The 18671-nt window shown below is 32.8% G+C and overlaps 5 protein-coding genes and 1 long non-coding RNA gene across 6 annotated transcripts; 2 read left to right on the forward strand and 4 right to left on the reverse strand.

Moving 5' to 3' along the window:
* Positions 1 to 1732: 1732 nt before the first annotated feature.
* On the reverse strand, positions 1733 to 2624 carry LOC125052987. The gene is made up of 2 exons (XR_007117517.1): positions 2299 to 2624; positions 1733 to 1868 (listed from the first exon to the last, which is right to left on the reverse strand). It is a non-coding gene; the product is annotated as an uncharacterized LOC125052987 (long non-coding RNA).
* A 181-nt stretch (positions 2625 to 2805) lies between these two features.
* On the forward strand, positions 2806 to 6859 carry LOC125052812 (glycerol kinase-like). Its single transcript, XM_047653821.1, has 12 exons — positions 2806 to 3036; positions 3113 to 3241; positions 3316 to 3445; positions 3555 to 3772; positions 4346 to 4558; positions 4683 to 4785; positions 4869 to 4976; positions 5400 to 5562; positions 5655 to 5856; positions 6127 to 6256; positions 6457 to 6537; positions 6655 to 6859. The coding sequence occupies exons 1-12, from the start codon at positions 2965 to 2967 to the stop codon at positions 6747 to 6749; spliced, it is 1644 nt and encodes a 547-aa protein (XP_047509777.1). The 5' UTR covers positions 2806 to 2964; the 3' UTR covers positions 6750 to 6859.
* On the reverse strand, positions 6620 to 9847 carry LOC125052813 (RNA-splicing ligase RtcB homolog). The gene is made up of 5 exons (XM_047653822.1): positions 9424 to 9847; positions 9013 to 9143; positions 8229 to 8933; positions 7347 to 7511; positions 6620 to 7218 (listed from the first exon to the last, which is right to left on the reverse strand). The coding sequence occupies exons 1-5, from the start codon at positions 9713 to 9715 to the stop codon at positions 6991 to 6993; spliced, it is 1521 nt and encodes a 506-aa protein (XP_047509778.1). The 5' UTR covers positions 9716 to 9847; the 3' UTR covers positions 6620 to 6990.
* Positions 9848 to 9927: 80 nt separating this feature from the next.
* LOC125052816 (NADH dehydrogenase [ubiquinone] 1 beta subcomplex subunit 11, mitochondrial) lies at positions 9928 to 10584 on the forward strand. The gene has a single exon (XM_047653825.1). The coding sequence runs from the start codon at positions 10099 to 10101 to the stop codon at positions 10528 to 10530; it is 432 nt and encodes a 143-aa protein (XP_047509781.1). The 5' UTR covers positions 9928 to 10098; the 3' UTR covers positions 10531 to 10584.
* Positions 10585 to 10655: 71 nt separating this feature from the next.
* Positions 10656 to 14476, reverse strand: LOC125052814. Its single transcript, XM_047653823.1, has 5 exons — positions 14341 to 14476; positions 13981 to 14208; positions 13440 to 13572; positions 13084 to 13247; positions 10656 to 11054 (listed from the first exon to the last, which is right to left on the reverse strand). Exons 1-5 carry the CDS (start codon positions 14440 to 14442, stop codon positions 10833 to 10835), a joined length of 849 nt encoding a protein of 282 aa, XP_047509779.1. The 5' UTR covers positions 14443 to 14476; the 3' UTR covers positions 10656 to 10832.
* An 856-nt stretch (positions 14477 to 15332) lies between these two features.
* LOC125052815 (pollen-specific leucine-rich repeat extensin-like protein 1) lies at positions 15333 to 17300 on the reverse strand. Its single transcript, XM_047653824.1, has 3 exons — positions 17150 to 17300; positions 16615 to 17043; positions 15333 to 16075 (listed from the first exon to the last, which is right to left on the reverse strand). Exons 1-3 carry the CDS (start codon positions 17162 to 17164, stop codon positions 15986 to 15988), a joined length of 534 nt encoding a protein of 177 aa, XP_047509780.1. The 5' UTR covers positions 17165 to 17300; the 3' UTR covers positions 15333 to 15985.
* Between the last annotated feature and the right edge of the window lie 1371 nt (positions 17301 to 18671).

Consider the following 18671-nt stretch of genomic DNA (forward strand, 5'->3'; position numbering starts at 1 on the left):
CTTTTGCACGAGTAAGTGCTACAAAACATATTCTTGTTTCCATACTACACTTATATGTATGATTATACGTTTTATGTATTATACCTAAATTATTCTAGAATAACTTTATCTTACAGGACAACGTCCCTCTTTGTACTTCCGCTTTTGTTGGCTGATTGCTGCACCAGCACTATTACTAGCACTTTGGGTTGCAAGTTTAGTGGACTATACTCCACCCAGCTACCGACAGTACCAATATCCGATATGGGCGCAGTTTTTGGGCTGGATCATTGCTTCCCTTTCATTGTTATGTGTACCAGGATACGCTCTGGTTGTCATAGTAAGATCCCCCGGGAAATCTATTGGGGAAGTATGTATTTATTTTACTTATTTCGTTTAAAAAGTATAAACATCTATAATTCAATCCTTAATCAATCAATTCGACACTTTAATAATATACATGTATTGAAGTCTATTTGTATTAATTACAATATTTTTTAAATTATGAAATCGTTTTCTTTAATCTTTCTCGAGAGTTTTAGCCTAATCGATCTAAATCGTTAAAAACATTGTTTTTGTTTCAGAAAGTGCGTAATGCAATAAGACCAACGTTTATGTGCGACTGTGGTGTGAATGGTTGTGATATATGTTGCTCAGAATCTGAACCTCCTGATGATAAAGCAACAATCAACTAGTCTACATAATATAGTTAGATACCTGTAAGTTATTTATAGTCCGTGAAACGGGTTTCGTCTACCTTATATCTACTTCGTGATATCAAAAATAAACAAAACGATGGCGATAAAACATTATGTTCTTCCATCATAATTATCACTCATTTGCAATGGCATAGAGATCACACTCGACCTCAAACTGTATTGTTTGCATTGTAACGGTGACATAGTTTAGTTCACTCGAATTCAAGGGTAAAGAAATAAGTACATTTAAAGTACTTTCCACAAGGATCTGTAGATATGTCTTATGTGTTTATTCTTTTATTTTATAACCTGAGAGCTCAATATGTGCTTTAGATTATATGACAAAAAAAAATTTATTTCTCCTTTTGTCATCATCATAAATTATAAAAGCAGCACAATATTTTTTTTTTCACAAATATGAAATATGTAGATAATTTGTATTGTAATTTTTTACTTTTTAATCAAATTTCACAATACTTTCTAGTGCCACCTATAAAATGTTTAAAATGCACTTGCTTTTATTGAATTACCAACAGCTTAAATTGTTTTAAAAACAGAAATTAATACCGAATGACCCTATGTCCTATAAAGGAAAACCTTAGTTTAATATTCAGTGTTTTTTTAATTTTATTAAATTATATACTGGTTCTACCTGATACTCTCAGAAATATGATAGACCTACTGCACTGCATATTAATAAGAATTCTTTCTAACCATAAAATTACCCACTTCTTCTTTTGGTGTCTCTCCATTACTGGAGGTTGGCCTTATGTCTCATGAAGCTGTGTGTGAAAATTACCCAGGCCATGGAACAAATAATAATTATTAAAATTTGCCTATACTTAATACATACTTTGAAAGAAACATCAAATTACTATTACTGTGATTAAGACATTCCAATCATTTCATTCTTAAGGTATTGTTAAGTATTTTAATATTTATTCATGTTTGACCAAATATTGAATGTGATTGAAAATCATACATTATAGTAAAATGATGTAAGTACAACATTGAGAATGTTTCAAGAATGTGTTAGTAGAATAAATAAGACATAATAAATAACTTTTGTTTTAATTATAATACCCATACTTTATAATATTGGTAAAGTTTAAGTTTATGTCTTTTTTTTCTTAGGACTAAGACTGATATCTTCATCATCACTACTGTTGTCACTGGGATTAATGAATGAACCTAAAAATAATACATACAGATAACCTTATGCAAATTGTAGAAAGAACATTAACTTGATATTTAAAGTTCTACAATTTAGAAAAAAAAGTGTTTTGTGAACCCTTGGTTCCTAGAATTAGTAAAAGTCTTGGCCTAAGATTTCAGTTATTTTGGGATAAATTTCTTAATAGGCATCAGCCTTCTGTGCCGAAACGCACGCCGTCGACTTTTGATTCTAAGGCATGCCAATTTCCTCACGATATTGTACTTTACCATAGAGAGAGCGAGTGTAAAATGCCCTCATAGAAAGAACATACCTTGGAGTTTTTCAGCATCCCCATTATTTACTTATCTAACATTTGATTTAGACATGTAATACAAGTACTAATATAGATTTTGACTTCATTTGAATTTTTAAATGATCAATTATTTTTATATTAAATATACCTACTTTGGCTATTTGCTATAAGTTTCTTTGTGAATAATGTGTTAATTCTTTCACGAAAAACATTTAAAGCTTGAGATAATTCAGCAGGATCTGTATTTGTTTCTTGCACAACATTCTCTATTATCTGATCACCTTCAATAATAGATAATTTCAACGTCATTGTATTATTTAGATAAAAATATGTAACACCAAAAAAGCTATCTACGCCAGAAAGTAATATTTTATGTTTATTTTTTTTATTAAGGCAGACCGCAGATGGCTTGTATTTATGTTTATAATTAATCACAGATATCTAAATCAAATTAGGACTTGAGACAAATCTCTTTGCAACAAGCGTGACGCAATGCCAAACATTTGACATTTGTAAGAAAATGGGTATATACGTGACAAAGCGTGAGGTAATGTCATTCCCATACAAATTCGGTTAGCGTTAATGAGTCACTACTGTCGAAAAGTGAGTTTGTCAGTTGTCTCGACTCTCGAGCCCCTGTCTTGTCAGTTGCTGTCAACAAATCTATGCTATGCTGTCAACGGATAACAGAAATCAGAAAATTGAAAAATGTCTAATAAGTATTGAATATTAAGTTAAAAAAGTGATATAAAAACAAATTTAATGTTGTTCGTCCTTATTAGTTATCACATGATTATGTAAATAAAGATAACGATATTATGCGGGAATTTGGAAATTTTGGCCCTCTAATTGGTGCTATTGATGAAGGAACATCAAATGTTAAATTTCTGGTATTATTCTAGTCTATTGCAATTAAAAAAAGTGTAATGTTTCAAAACAAATTTATAAACACTAAATCTTCAACAGATATTTGCTGCGAATACATCTGAAGTATTAACTTACCATCAGCTTACTCTCAAAAGGTTTAGTCCTCAACAAGGTTGGGTAGAACAAGATGCTTTAGAAATCCTAAGTGCTGTGTTAGAATGCATAGAGGTAAGATGTTTCCTTATCTTTAAAAAATAAAAGGAAGGAGCTGCAATTTAGCTGTGTTTTGGTTGGTGTTACAGGTTACCATAGATAATTTGAGAAAATTGGACATTGATCCTGCCGATTTAGTTGGCATTGGTCTGACTAATCAAAGAGAAACCACTATAGTATGGAATTCTTTGACTGGAGAACCCTTATATAGTGCAATAGGTGGGGATTGCATAATTCATGTATTTCAATTCAATTGTATTAATTACATAGTATATACTTTTTCATACCTTATATAATATATTCTCTAATAAATGATATTTTTTTTTAGTGTGGCTAGATGTGAGAACTTCTAAAATTGTTGATGATTTGATTAAAAGTAAATCAACACAAAGTATTTATGCTGTCACCCAATCTAGCGGTCTTCCATTGTCAACCTACTTTTCTTCAGTGAAATTAAAATGGCTCTTACAAAATGTCACAGAAATTAAAGATGCAGTTGCAAATGGCAACTGTATGGCTGGAACCGTGGACTCATGGTTAATTTGGGTAAGTTTATAAGAGATCTTCAATACAATGGCTCTGTTGATTATATGTAAAATATTTAGTTGATGCTATTATACCATTTTCTATCATATCAAAAAAAAATTATAATTTAGTAGAGTGAAAATATACTACATTGATGGCATTTTAAGATATAAGACATAAAAATAGACAAACAAAACCTTTTTATTTCAAAATATGAAATAACAAGTACATAATATGTAATATAAAGTATATGACGTATAAAAATAAATTGTGTTAGGTTAAAGCAAGAAAAACGCATTGCACTAAAACTTTTTTAACTGATATAAATGAGAATTTTACTATTTACCTATATTTCAAGTGCTCATTCTGCCACTGTTTATGATAACTTGCAACACTTAAGTTGTCTACAATTTTTTTTTAAATGGTGTTTATAAAGTAATCACACAGCCATTAACTTTTTGCAGTATAATATACAATCAATAAGCTAAGGTATTTAAAAAAAAAAAGTAATGTTATTTAATCATATAAGAATAAAATGAGTACTAATTGGTCTATATATATTTGTTCCTAACAATTGAATTTTTATTACCTCAGAATTTGACTGGAGGATGCCGTGGTGGTGTGCATGTAACTGATGTAACAAATGCATCACGTACACAACTAATGTGCCTGAGAAATTTACAATGGGACAAAGGATTGTTGAGATTTTTCGACATACCACCTGAAATATTACCAAAGATTAAAAGTTCCTCTGAAGTATATGGTTACATTTCAACGGGATCTCTTCTAGGCACACCAATTGCAGGGGTAGGCTTCTTATGGAGTATGCGTAAGTTATTTAGTATAAACAAAAGAGTTTGCTTATAATGAATGACAAGGCAGAAATTTTCATAAAATTAACCATATTAAACATTTCCTTTTTTAATTTTAGTGCCTAGGAGATCAGCAAGCAGCATTAGTTGGACAAAATTGCATGAATTTTGGCCAGGTTAAATGTACATATGGGACTGGATGTTTTTTATTGTATAATACAGGTATAATATTCCATCCGTATTTTATACAATATTATAACATAAAAGGAGGGATTAAGCTCTAAAAGTTAATATATAATTTCTAGGGCAATCTATTCTACACTCACAAAATGGACTATTAACAACAGTAGCTTATAAATTGGGCCCTGATACACCTGCCATATATGCATTAGAAGGTTCTGTAGCAGTGGCTGGTAAGAATTTAACTATTATAAAGATATTTATAAATATTTGCATTCATAGTTTAATGTGGATTTCAACATAAGGGAGTCATAAGTTTGTTAATATATTAAAAATAGAATCATGATGAGAATACTTTCCACATGTTATGTTAAGGTATGTCTAAATATTTTATTTACTCCATCTTCTTTCATGCATCTTACATTTTTTAATTGTAAATTAAACTTAAAATACATTTAATAAAATATTTTAGGCAAATCTATTTATTTTTATTTTAAGTAGCTATTTCATGTAACGCATTACAAAAATGTGTAAAATGGAGGCAATTAGAATAAATGTTCATTTGTTTTCTAAGACCTAGGAACCTATCCTGCATCTTCACCTGCATTTCCAAATGAAAGCTAACCTCGCTAATCAAATAGTACAATACTCTACAGGTGACACACTGCAATGGCTACAAACAAGTATGGGTATATTGAATGATGTATCAGAATCAGAATATTTAGCCTCTCAAGTGGCAGATAATGAGGAAGGAAGTATATGTTTTGTACCAGCTTTTAATGGGTTGTATTCACCTCACTGGAGGAAAGATGCCAGGGGGTAAGTGAATGTTCAATCTGCTCATTCTTTGTCGAGACCAAACCAAACAGGAGTGGTGGGTCGTGGAAATAACAATCAAATAATGTTTACAGTGTGATGTGTGGAATTAGTAGTACAACGCGCAATGAACATATAATCCGTGCAGCATTGGAAGCAGTTTGCCAGCAAACACGAGCTGTAGCAGCGGCTATGGCCAGTGATTGTGCGCCATTACGAAAGCTATTAGCTGACGGTGGCATGTCACAAAATTCAGCTTTAATGCAAATGCAAGCGGACATCCTGGGAATTCCCGTGGTAATTTTTTTCATAACTCCTATTACTTGTCTGGGTAATTTTCAAGCCTGGGGTGCAATCGGGCTTCGGCGATGCACGAATGGAAATCAAAATAGTTTCTTTTGTACCACATAATTCCAATTCGATATGATTGTGACGTATTTTAAAAGAACTACAGCGGATTTACAGATTTTATAAAGTTGGGCAGTTATAAGTATTTCAAAAATATAATTCTGATAATCTTATCGTTTTTAATAACTGTAATATATTGTTTCGTGTGAAATACATCAGATTCGACCATTAATGATGGAGAGCACAGCTCTTGGGGCAGCCATCGTGGCCGGCCGAGCCCTGCGTGTTTGGCCTCCCACCACACCGAGTCCACCGTCAGATACTTTTTTGCCAGTAATATCTAGTGAAGGTTAAGCATTCAATATTACTAACACTAAAATTTTTCTAGTACATCTAATTTTTTGTCATCATTTGCATGCCTAATTCGGCTTTGCATTTTAAACGTTTACGTTACGTAAATAAAATAAAAATCTATTTATGCTAGATAATATATGATAACAGGTATTTTGTAAGAAACTGGTTTAGCAAAAGTTCCTTTTCAATTTTCAGAGCGAGAAATACGCCGTAAGCGTTGGGAAGAAGCACTTAAAAGATGCATGGGATGGACAAATGAAGACAGGGAAAAAGACGGTATCTTGAGAACCAATTTGTTTAAAACATTAACTTAAATAGTGTATTATACACAAATATGTTTGTATTATTAAAAAAAGTATCTTGTTAAGAAATTTAATAAAACATTTGTTTCAGATGAAATTGATCACACTTCTACAGTTATTCCTCCTGGATTATTTTTTCTAGGAACAGCTCTACTGGTAATTTTAGCAGACAAATTAAAAATTTAATGTAATATTTATTTTATAATAATTTACAGTAGGCCTTAGTAGAAGCAGTATTATTACAAGATAGTAAATTTTAGTAGATTGTTGAGAAAATAAATACATTATGCATGTAATTTGTTTCTTTTGTAAAATAAACATAAATCATAGTCTTGATATAGTCTATGACTAAAATTACATTAGTCAATTAGACTAGTTAGTTATTATATTGGTTGAGAAACTAGATAATCATATTATTATAACACAACTACCCCTTTATTACAGCAATAGGACGCAATTTTACAGTCTTTTTACTTATCCCAGCTGCATGGCAAGTGTTGACAACATCTGTAACATTTTTATATGATTCTGGAGCTTCTTCCATTACTAATTTTGGCGATGCAACTCTAATTGATATTCCCATGGTTTCTAGTTTGTTCAGTACTTCCTTATAATCTATGTTACGCCTCGACTTTGCTCGAGAAAGAGCTCTTCCCTAAAAAAAGAGAAGTTCATAAACAACCTATTTAGGAAAATAATAGTTCACACTGTGTGTACTTGAGCAGACAAGTCATAAATGTAATTAATAGCTCCCAAGCATTCCTTAAATAAAAGTATACTCACCGCTCCATGGCAAGTGGAACCAAATGTTTCAGTCATGCCTTGATGAGTACCTGTGAGGACATAGCTACAAGTACCCATAGAACCACCTATTAATACAGGCTGGCCAGTTAATTGATAATCTACAGGTATAAGAGGATGGTGAGGTGGAAAAGCCCTAGTAGAACCCTGAAAATAAGTTTTATAATTATTTATTTATAAGTCCTAAAACAACATGTAAGCTTAAATATACAAGAAAATATGACGTCACAAATTTTACACACATACACATCAATTATATTACACATAATAATTTCAAACTAGCAAATAAAAAATTAAACACAAGCAAACAGCAAAAAACAATTCTCATTAAGATTATTGAAAGTATGAAGGTTGTTCCAAAATATATCAATACATATTTTCATTAAAAATCATTAAAAGAAGCAGCTAATATGTTGAATTCTAGGAATTATAAAGGAAAATTTTGCAAGGTCAGTATGAGTAGTAAAGTTAAATATTTTATACAAATAACAAGGTCAATGAAGTCACGTCAGAATTTTAGGGTATCTAACTCGAAATAGTCTAAACAAGCTTCATATAGTACAGTGCAATAGGTGGTCACTGAAGTGTAAAGGATTGCAAAGCTTTCTAAGGAAATGTTTTTGAACTGTTTTAATGGTATTTATGTGCACTTTGAAATGTGACCAGTTTACAATGGCATATTCTAAAATACTACAGACAAGTGTTTTGTAAAGAGTTTCTGTATTTTAACATTTGTAAAGGATGAAGAGGACCTTAATATAAAACCTAGCATTTTATAAGCCTTGTTGGCAATTGTTCCTTGTATAATATAAATACAAAATGTATTTATATTATAGTTATTGCTAAATATGTTTTTAAACTTACCTTTCTATGAACTAAAAGGGTCCTTAATTTACCATCTACTATATGTTCTTCTACTTTAGCAATATTGTGAGAAACATCATAAATAACATGCATGTCTAAATCATCAGGAGCCATTTTGAATTGCTTGGCAAAAGCTTGTCTTGTTAGAAAAGTCATTGAACTGCGATTGACCCAAGCAAAATTAGCTGCTGCTGCCATAGCTTTTAGGTAATCCTGACCTTCTTTGGAATTAATTCTTGCACAGGCTAGTTGTCGATCATTTACATCAATCTGATCTCTTTTCATTGCTTTCTCCATTTGCACCAAAGCATCAGTTGCTACTTGGTGCCCAAAACCTCTACTTCCTGAATGTATCATAACACATACTTGACCTAATCTCTCAAGTCCCATTTTACCAGCAGCAAATTTATCATATATTTCATCAACAACTTGAATTTCAGTATAATGATTGCCAGCACCTAAAGTCCCAAGTTGTGGCAAACCTCTTTTCTTTGCTCTAAGACTTACTTTTGAAGGATCAGCATTTAACATTCTTCCATATTCTTCACAATGCTCCTTATCCTCAGCCCATACGTAACCCTCCCTTAGCGACCAATCCATGCCCATTTCCAACGCTTCTTCCATATCTCTGGCATTCATAGGAATGATTCCTTTTGAACCTACTCCAACAGGAATATGATCAAATAGACTTTGGGTCAATTGCTCCTAAAATATACCAAATAATGTTTATAACTTAATTACAGCTAGCATTTTTCAAATTTCAAAAATAATAATTCACAAAAACCTTAATAGGAAGAACATCTTTCTCATGTAGATTTGTTCTTAAAAGCCTGACTCCACAATTAATGTCAAATCCTACACCTCCCGGGGAAACAATAGAGTCAGGATTAGACATATCAAAAGCTGCCATATTTCCTGCAATAAAAATAATTGGTGAATATTGAGCATTCGTAATTTAAGTAGCAAAATTCGTGAGTTTGTATGGGGGAAAATAGGGTGCAGGAACTACTTATCTACCCAGGTAATATAAATCTAATTGCCTCTAAATATTTCAGAATGTCATCAAAAAAAAGAAATGTTTGATCACAGGAATTAAATATGTTAAAAGAATTTGCTATTATAAAACTGCATTTTATAGGGTGATTAAATCAAAATCCAATTAAGTCATAGTTAGGCATTGCAGAAATATACTAACCAATAGCAAAACCATATCCAGAATGAACATCTGGTAAACCAACAGATCGACCAACAATACCCGGCAATGCAGCTACGTTGGCTATTTGTTTTACGCCAGGTAAAAATCCTCCTGTCATTCCAGGTCTACAGGAGTTGCGTAGTTCATCTAACATAAGTTTCTCTAAAGTGTTATTAACATAAAACACGCCCTCAACATTCATATTGGGTTGAAAGCCTTTTTTAATTCTCCAACAATGCGCGTTGATCTTTTCCAGATATTTGAGCTCCTCGTTGTATTGGCGAACCACCATCGTGACAAGAATTGATAAGTGCGTCTATAAAATTCTTGAAATTTGGAGTATTTTCACTCCAAGTACGAGGGAGTGTTATAAATATGGACATAGATCGAGAAAACCGGCGAATACGATCAATTTTTTTTTATGACCCGCACGCACAGACACAGATAAGTTTGTAACATCAAAGACTTGTCATTGGTAATATGTATGCCGAATGACAATTGACCACATTATTTAGTTTCATTTCGCAAATTTTCACATTTTCTGTCAAGAAAATGGTTTCATAATTAATTTTCACTGCTGTAAGAAGAAAGAATAAACAGCTAAGTTTACAGAGAAAACTGTTCAAAATTCGACCATATTTGATTTAAAGGTAAAATTTGTATTTGAAGTAAACAATGGCAGCGCTGATAAAACTAAGGCATATGCCTATGATACAGCGATCTCTTTGGAATCATTTAGCTAAAAGTAGTCGCGCTATTTCTACGTCCAAGAAGAACAGCGATAGCGCTGCCACTGTCAGTGAAACTAAAACCGAAGATAAAAACTGGGTAAGCTATGGGTTTGACTACACTAGTAAGGAAGATGATACAAATGCTCATCATGCATCTTACTTCTTTACTATAAGCTTATGCATTGTATTTGGTGGTTTCTTTTGGGCATACTATCCTGATATTCATCTGAAAGACTGGTCGCAAAGAGAAGCCTACCTGGAATTGTACAGACGTGAGAAGGCTGGCTTAAAACCAATTGATCCAAATTATGTTAATCCTAAAACCATAAAGCTTCCAGCTGAAAGCGATTTATGTGATGTTGAAATTATCATTTAAGACAATGCTTGGTTATGTAAAATCTATATAGTAGTTATTAAAAGTGTTCTTTAATATGTGACTTTTACTTGTGCTCCTTATACATATATTATATTGCATTATATGAAATAAAAGCAAACAAAAAGTCTTAATAGAAAATATCTTTATTGAATTCTTAAAAGAATATTACAAAAGCAAATACTACATCAGCTCTAGCTAAACCTATTAATATTTATATTAAAGTTAAACATTATTTTATAAATAAAATGCATTTTTGCAGAACTAACATTAAAATTAAGTACAATCTGATAAAATCCATAAACTTACATAGATTTTATTATAAGAACACGACCACCTGCTAAAAGGGCACAAACATGATCCAAAGATGATGTCACTAGAGCATTAATACATCCACCAAGATTCATTTCTCCTGCAGCCTCAAGTCTTTCACCAGATACTTTCCATCTACGCACAAAACCATCCCAGCCAGCAGTCCAAGCAAAGTCACCACTGGTTGTAAGACTTGTCAGAATCATGTCACTTACCTAATAACAACAAGCTTTATTTATTCTGGATAAAGTTATATGGTGCTGTTTAATAGTTAAAATTAAAATATGTATGCTAATATTAGTTATGAATATGTAGAACTTTTGAGAATATGTATTATTTGGTTATTATTAACCATAAGTATTGTATGTAAAGTATGTAAAGGAATAAGTACTGGTAGATGGTAGAATGAATGCTTGTGTAGTGCATACCAAATGTCACTAATGCAAATGGGTTACTTAAATAGGAAATAGGTCAATAATCTACACTTAAACATTGGTGTTGGTTGGTAAGTATGCTTTACTACAAAATCAGTTGTTTAATGTTTCAAATTAAAAACAATATATTAGGTCTCGATTCTTGGTAGCTAAGTTATGTAGCCTGCTTGCACATGACTTTGTTTTTTCTGCTGTGAGCAAATGTAATAAGAAGAATCCACAAGGTAAATTTAACTCTTGTCATCTTGGTATCGAATGAACTATGAAACCCATTTTTGTATCCAAACATATACAATCTTTTAATAACGCTCTTTACGCGGGCACCCGCTTGAAAGCTAAAAAGAAGCAGTACCTATACATTTGTATGGGTTCGCAACGGACACGTTTTTACAAGAAAAAACGAAAACTGCCAAGCCTCGGTTATTAAGAGTAACGAAAAAACTAAAATCTTTTAACTTAGTATATTAGAGTAAACTTATTGTATTTTAAGCTTAATAACTCACGATTTAATCTTTTATTTTTACGATGTTTAACATTTATTATCATAACGTTCAAGAATTAAGAACTAAAACGTCAATGTTGAAGACTTATGGTAATTGGTAGTATCTAATCTCTATATATAAAATTCTCGTGTCACAATGTTCGTTCCAATACTAATTATGTAAAAATATTTTTTTTATGAATATTCAGTAAGTCTGAGAATCGGCAACTATCTATCTTTCAAACCCCTAAGTCATAAATAACCCCAAATTTTTATTTTTTATTTTTAGAAAAAAAAATTGTTTTTATTTTTTTATGATACAACACACAAAAATACATACAACCCTTAATTTTCACCCCTCTACGATCAACCCCTATTTTTTATTATAAAAGAGAGTTATTTTAATTGAACTAAAAAAATGTTTCCTAGAAATAATATACATGGCAAATCAACGTTTTCCGGATCAGCTAGCTATATATAAATATTAATCAAATAATAAAGAGATTTTTAATATGTATAGATATAGCTGCCTCCTCCTGTAAAGATTGGGACTTCCGACTTTGACACATTTTTAGACAATTCACAACATTGACATAGGGTTTATTAATTGGAGATTGGATCGTTTTTATAAAGCTGACCACCTATGTGTCTGTTATAGAAGATCTAAAAACCAGGATATGAACCCTATTCGCTTATGATAATGTAATCGTTACGGGCCTCAGTCAGTAATTGTTGGAGGTTGGGGCGCTGAGCCTACTCCCTACATTGCGCGATCTGGTGTTCCTCAAGGATCCCATTTGGGACCGTTACTCTTTTTAATAATGGTCAACGACGTTAGAACTGTAGGATCGGAGACTTCTAGCCGGTTTTACGTTCTTATGTAAATTGCTAAATGGTCAAATACAGAACAATAACCTCTTACAGGACATAACATTGTCGTCCCTTACTCACTCCCACGGTTTAAAATCAGAATTTTCCAAATTCCATCTGCAAAAACCAACCTAGGAGTTCAGGCACCACTATTTCGAATTTTTCGCGATTATATCGGAATCAACAGTACTTATTCGGAGCTGGATATATTCGGTAGTGTGCTGATCAATTTTAAAGAAAGCATTGTTATGTGCCTATGTCATACTTAATCCTCTGTTTTGCTGGTATTTTTTTTCTGTTTAGCAAAAACTGTTCGTATTTTTTTTTAGATATTTTTGTAACATTTATGTTTACCTGAATTGTCATATAAGTATTTTAGATAAGCATGTTAGAGCTTGTAACATATACCATAGCTATCTATAGTAGTGTATGATGTGGTAAACCTCATTAAATAAATACCTTTACTTCATGCAGTTTTTTAAATTTCGATTCAAGAGATAACTCATGTAATTGTAAATTATTTCCACCTCTTCCTATCACCACTAAACGAGATTCGTTAAGTATCCTCATGGGCGCCCTTCCTTCCATAACATGGCGAGTGACAAATTGATCCTTTGATTGATCTAAAATAATGTGTTACATAACATAATTTATTCAAAAGAACTTAAATGACTATTTCTCGCTTTATGAAATTAAAACGCTATTGAAGATATATGTATCGTCTTTCAATTTTTAGATTAAAAAAATAGATAATCCATCCGTTTACCTAAATATAATATGATAATACATATGAAAGCTACATTCAAAATACTTGCCAGGTTTAATTTCAGTTATTGTTACATAGAGATCACGAGCAGTAAACATATAAGGAGGTTGCACAACTACATCTTTAACTTCTTCCAAAACATTGTAGAAGGCTTTCAATGCGTTATTCTCGTAGACAAAAATCTGTAAAAAAAAAGTAGCTTTAGGCACGTATTGCGCCTAAAAATAAGCTTTAGCAAATAGTACTAGAAACGTTATTTGAAATAATATAGACGGTTATTTTATTACGATTTTCTTATCTTTTTAACTAAATCCAGTTAACTTTATATGTGAGTGTAAATTCTGTTCTAAACATTACAAATATATCTAAATAATATCTATTTTATTTGAATTTATGTTCTACAACACAGATTTTAATTAAATATATGTATATTATATCCTACTCGTAAAGCTTTCATTAGTTAACTCATAATATTGTCCTTAGTTTACGCGAGTAAACTCTAATTTAAATAGTTTACAAATAATACATAAACATTTCAGCGTATCCTGATTTTAATATTTCAATTGCTTCTATAAAGAAGTTAAACTTACATTTCCACCTTCATCTCCTGCATACAATTTTTCACCTAATACAAACATGGCTCCTATATCGGCGCCGTCGGTTTTTAATTGAGTTACTTCTTCACCTTTTAATGTCCAAACTTTTATACATCCATCATTAGAAGTTGTATAAACATTAGTGTTGCTTACGGCCATAGCAAATATCTGTACTTCATGAGCTGCCCATTTCGTTTCAGATTGAAGATTTTGATTTAGTACCTAGAATAAAAACTACTTAGCTACTAACCTACCGAGTGTACAGATCGTAAATTACTGTTTTAATCTGACTTATTAACGTAAAAAAACATATTATAATTAACATAAGAAATTTCTCTAATAACCAACACTTACAACAACAGATCCACATTCTGTTCCAACAAATAGATTTTTATTCCAGACGGCCACACATGGCTCAAGGCCTAAATTAACTTCGGTTTCAATCTGAAGCGTCATATCTTTACTTAAAAATCTACAAACAACGTCTAGAAGAGTGACCTAGTCCTAAGCAACTGCCAATAACTTCGAGATCAGTATTAAAATAAACACCAACAGCAACTGAGGCTATTTTGGATGTTTTAAATATAGAACATTCGCGCTTATTTCAAACTCATATGATATAATTTTAATGCAAAACGAAAGACGCAACCATAGTAGAAATGTGTCGAAATATTGGAAATCAAGTGAGTAACCATCATATAACGTAATTTAAAGTAAGGATAGATTATCGTAAAATGTTATTTTCAGATAAGTCACAGTGCTTCCAAGGTTACATTACTTACGCTACAACCTGCAATTTAGCACGCGGAAATGAAATACAATGGCCCACCATCGTCGCTTCTCGTATCGTGAAAGTATGGAGCGCGGATATAACCATAATTCCGTGTGATAGTTCATAATCTTTACATACATTGTTATTTTTTTAGATTAAGAAATGTGCAGTATGTTATGCACTTAATAGATGTATGTACATATATAGAGCGAATGTATACGATGGGTAATGACTAACACCAAGAGGTTAGCGAAGATTATGGGCAACGCAACATTATCAAATATTGAAATGTTGCGTATCACAATCTATAGATATTTTCTTTTTATTTCAGATATTTTATGCCATACCATGGTTTTATATAATATATTGTATTGAAATATTTATATATTAGTTTACACATAACGAAGTTTTCCTTTTTAGCATTACACTAACAACCCTCTCGTAAGCTATTTAGCGCTGTATTACACAATATGGCCGATCCACGGTGATTAAGAAATATTTACTTTAAAATTTATCACGTACAGTACGTGTGGGTATAAAATGTTAACTTAAAGGTTTTAAAAGAAAAAGACAGTTAACATCAACATTTTATTTTTTATCAACAAGACGTACATATAAAAAAGTGTATTTACAAGAAAATATATTTTGCATTATGCAGTTGAAATTGATATAACTAAGCTGATGTTTCTCTATAATGATTCTACCCGCATGACCCATTGAACTAATCAAAATAACTATAAGCGATTGGCTTTACTCGATCATCTGCGTAGGTATATCTGGTTTCCAATAGATAAATATTATATATAAAAAATAATATTAATCTCAAATAGTCGAATTTGTGTACATATTAAATTATTAAGTACTCTTATTTCTGATATCACAGATAATATTTTTATTTATTTACTACGACACGAAATAGGTTAATTTGTGTTACAGTTGATGTAGCTATGCCATCTACGTAATGAGAGCTTCGATTGCCAAAAAATAGAAAAATCCTTCGATAATCGATAGTCTATTGAAAGATTAATTTCGAAATTTGAATTATTGGAGACACAAACTAAGAGGGTTAAGAAATGGCACAAACTAACTACAATTTATCGTTTTGCGGTCACGGTCAACAAACTTAGCATATACTAAATATAAAAATATAAATGTATACATATTTTTGGTTTTCCTACTTACGTTAAAAGGTATTCTAAGGAAAGCGTGTTTCTAAAATTTTTATTTTTAAGGAGCGCCGTATTCAGAAGATGGAGCGGAAGCGGGTGGACCGTATTGAGAAGCTGGTGGCGCTGCAGCAGGGTATCCGTCTTGTTTCTGAAATAAAAAAAAAACAAATAAAATGCCTTTCAGATGAATTGCGTTTAGTTTATAATTAGCGTCTTTTTCTTAAAGTAATACATTAATGTAATTTTCTTTTAATTGAAAGAATAAAAAATACTTAATGAACATAAAATTATTACAATAACTTGACATAAATATTTGTGATTTAAGTGTTACTCGAATTTATCGTATTAAATTATAAAATATTCATAGTAAATTGTACGAACATATAAGTAATTTGCATTCAAGCTACACCATTATATATGTTGTAATGCCATTCATAACAATAAATAATTGTAGTGGTTAACATACTTTCCTTTTCTAAAAAAAATGGCCTCATACTTATATAATTATAAAAAGATTTGTAAAGTTGTTTTATAGGATATGAACACTATGAAACACATTTTTATAATATCGTTGTCAGAGGTATATTAATATTAAAAAATAAAATTTTAACGTTAAGTCGGAGCCCATTTCGTTCCTCTTAGCGCAAAAAATCCCGCATCAAAAATGAGATTAATAAATTAACTTACCTGTGTCTTATATCTGATGAAATAGACCTCCGGTTTTGATGGCTGTGTCGGGGCAGGTGTGGGAATCACAATATCAGGTTGATCCTCAGGCTTTTTAACCAACACATATACAAGTGTCTTTTCTTCGTTCTGAGGCTGTACTGGAATAACTGGTGCGGTCGGCGTTGGCGGTGTTGGCGCTTTAATGAACACTATTTTGTAGTGTTTTTGTGGAGGAGGCACGTATATTTGCTTCTGGGGTTTGGGCAGTTCGTTATCGGGAGGCGGGACGTGAACGTAGACATGTTTGTGAACAATCGGTTGTTGAGGTGGACCGTACTGCGGGGCAGGTACCCCGTAAGACGTCGCCGGGGGACCATACGATGATGGGGGCTCCGGCCTCGCTACAGCACACGCCAACACCGCCGCGAAAATTATTGTCTGCATCACCTACACAAATAAAATACTATTATAATACAAATAATAAATTTATATTAAATAATTATTACTAAAACAGTGAAATAATATCGCTGGGTAAATAAGTTACGTCATGTACCATTTTTTGACACATCCTGATGCACAAATAGTACGCAGGCAAAGACAGTGTATGTCCAGCAGAGAGAATGAAGCAGAGTATTTAAGAGGTTTCCGCTCTAACCTAGGGTGGGGGCACTTTCGATGGTCCTCATGCTTTGCGCAACCTTACGGTTCAGCCCTCCTGCTGACAACATCGCAATACGTATTATTTTTTTAAGAAATTAGTATTTAACAGCATAAATAGATTTTTTTCATTTATCGTAAAATTTATTCTAACAATTTTAGTTTTTCACATAATATTTTATTTAAAAAAATATAGGTAACTATTATTATACTACTACAGTTACTAAAACAGTTGGTTATAGATCTACAAACGACATAATAGGATCTTAGAAAACGTGACTCTCATCAATTTTATTGTTAGAGTAGGTACCTATAATTAACTCTACGACTTTAATAAGTCCTACAATTAATGAAGATAAGTCAGTTCCCTATACTACACTCGCCGTCAAAAAAATCGCACCTTTCTTAAAATTCGTGTCAAGCGATTATAACTTCTAAGATCCTTCCTGTACCCTATCATTATTAGTATCATTTAAAAGCTCAATTAATAAGCTTTCAAAAAAATAATCATTTGTTTACGGAAAATCAAAAACCACAAATCGCCAGCACTTTGATTAAAAAGTGGCGATGTACGCGTTTGGAGGCTCACTAATTGTACCACCCTGGACGCGTATAAAACGAGGGGGTAAAAGTCAATTATGGGTTATTCGCTATCCAGACGTTACAGAGGTTACACCTGAAGAGCTTCGACAAGAAAAAACCCAGTGAAAATGGATACCATGGCAAAGAAGCAGCTCAAGTGGTGGCCCCACAGCAAATCGGCCTACGGCAGGATGAAGTTGCTCGGCAACTGAAAATCTGCCGATTACGAGTGCAACGGGTATACCAACGGTTCCAAGAGACTGGAGGTTACATCAGGAGACATGGATCCGGGAGACGTCGCTGCACTACCGTCAGAGGTGATCGCTCGATTGTGTCGACGTCTTTGCAGAACCGCTTCTCCAACGCTGTGGAGCTACAGCAGCGGCTTTGAGCTACTCGAAGGACAGCTGACAGCATCTCAACTATCAGAAGAAGGCTGTGAGAGAAGAATTTGCTGCCCCGGAGAGCTGCTACAGGTCCCCAATTGACTGGCATCCACCGGACGAAAACGAAGCTATTTTACGAAACGCACGTGCCGCGGACATTCGACCAGTGGATGAATGTCCTGTTCTCCGACGAAACCCGAGTGTGCCTGTACACCAACATCATGCGTAAGAGAGTCTACAGGCGACCAGGGGAGCGTTTCACACCAGCCTGCATCGTGGAAACCGTCGAGTATGGAGGAGGATCCTGCATGTTCTAGGGCGGCATTTCTATCGACGGGAAGACAGACCTCATGTGCGTCTCCAGAGCTGGAGATGGTCGCGACCAGGGGTCTCTGACTGCCCACCGGTATATCACCGAGGTTTTGGAGGAGCATGTGGTCCCATGCGCAG

The sequence above is a fragment of the Pieris napi genome, chromosome 10, assembly GCF_905475465.1.
Source record: "Pieris napi chromosome 10, ilPieNapi1.2, whole genome shotgun sequence".
Classification (NCBI taxonomy): Eukaryota; Metazoa; Arthropoda; class Insecta; order Lepidoptera; family Pieridae; genus Pieris; species Pieris napi.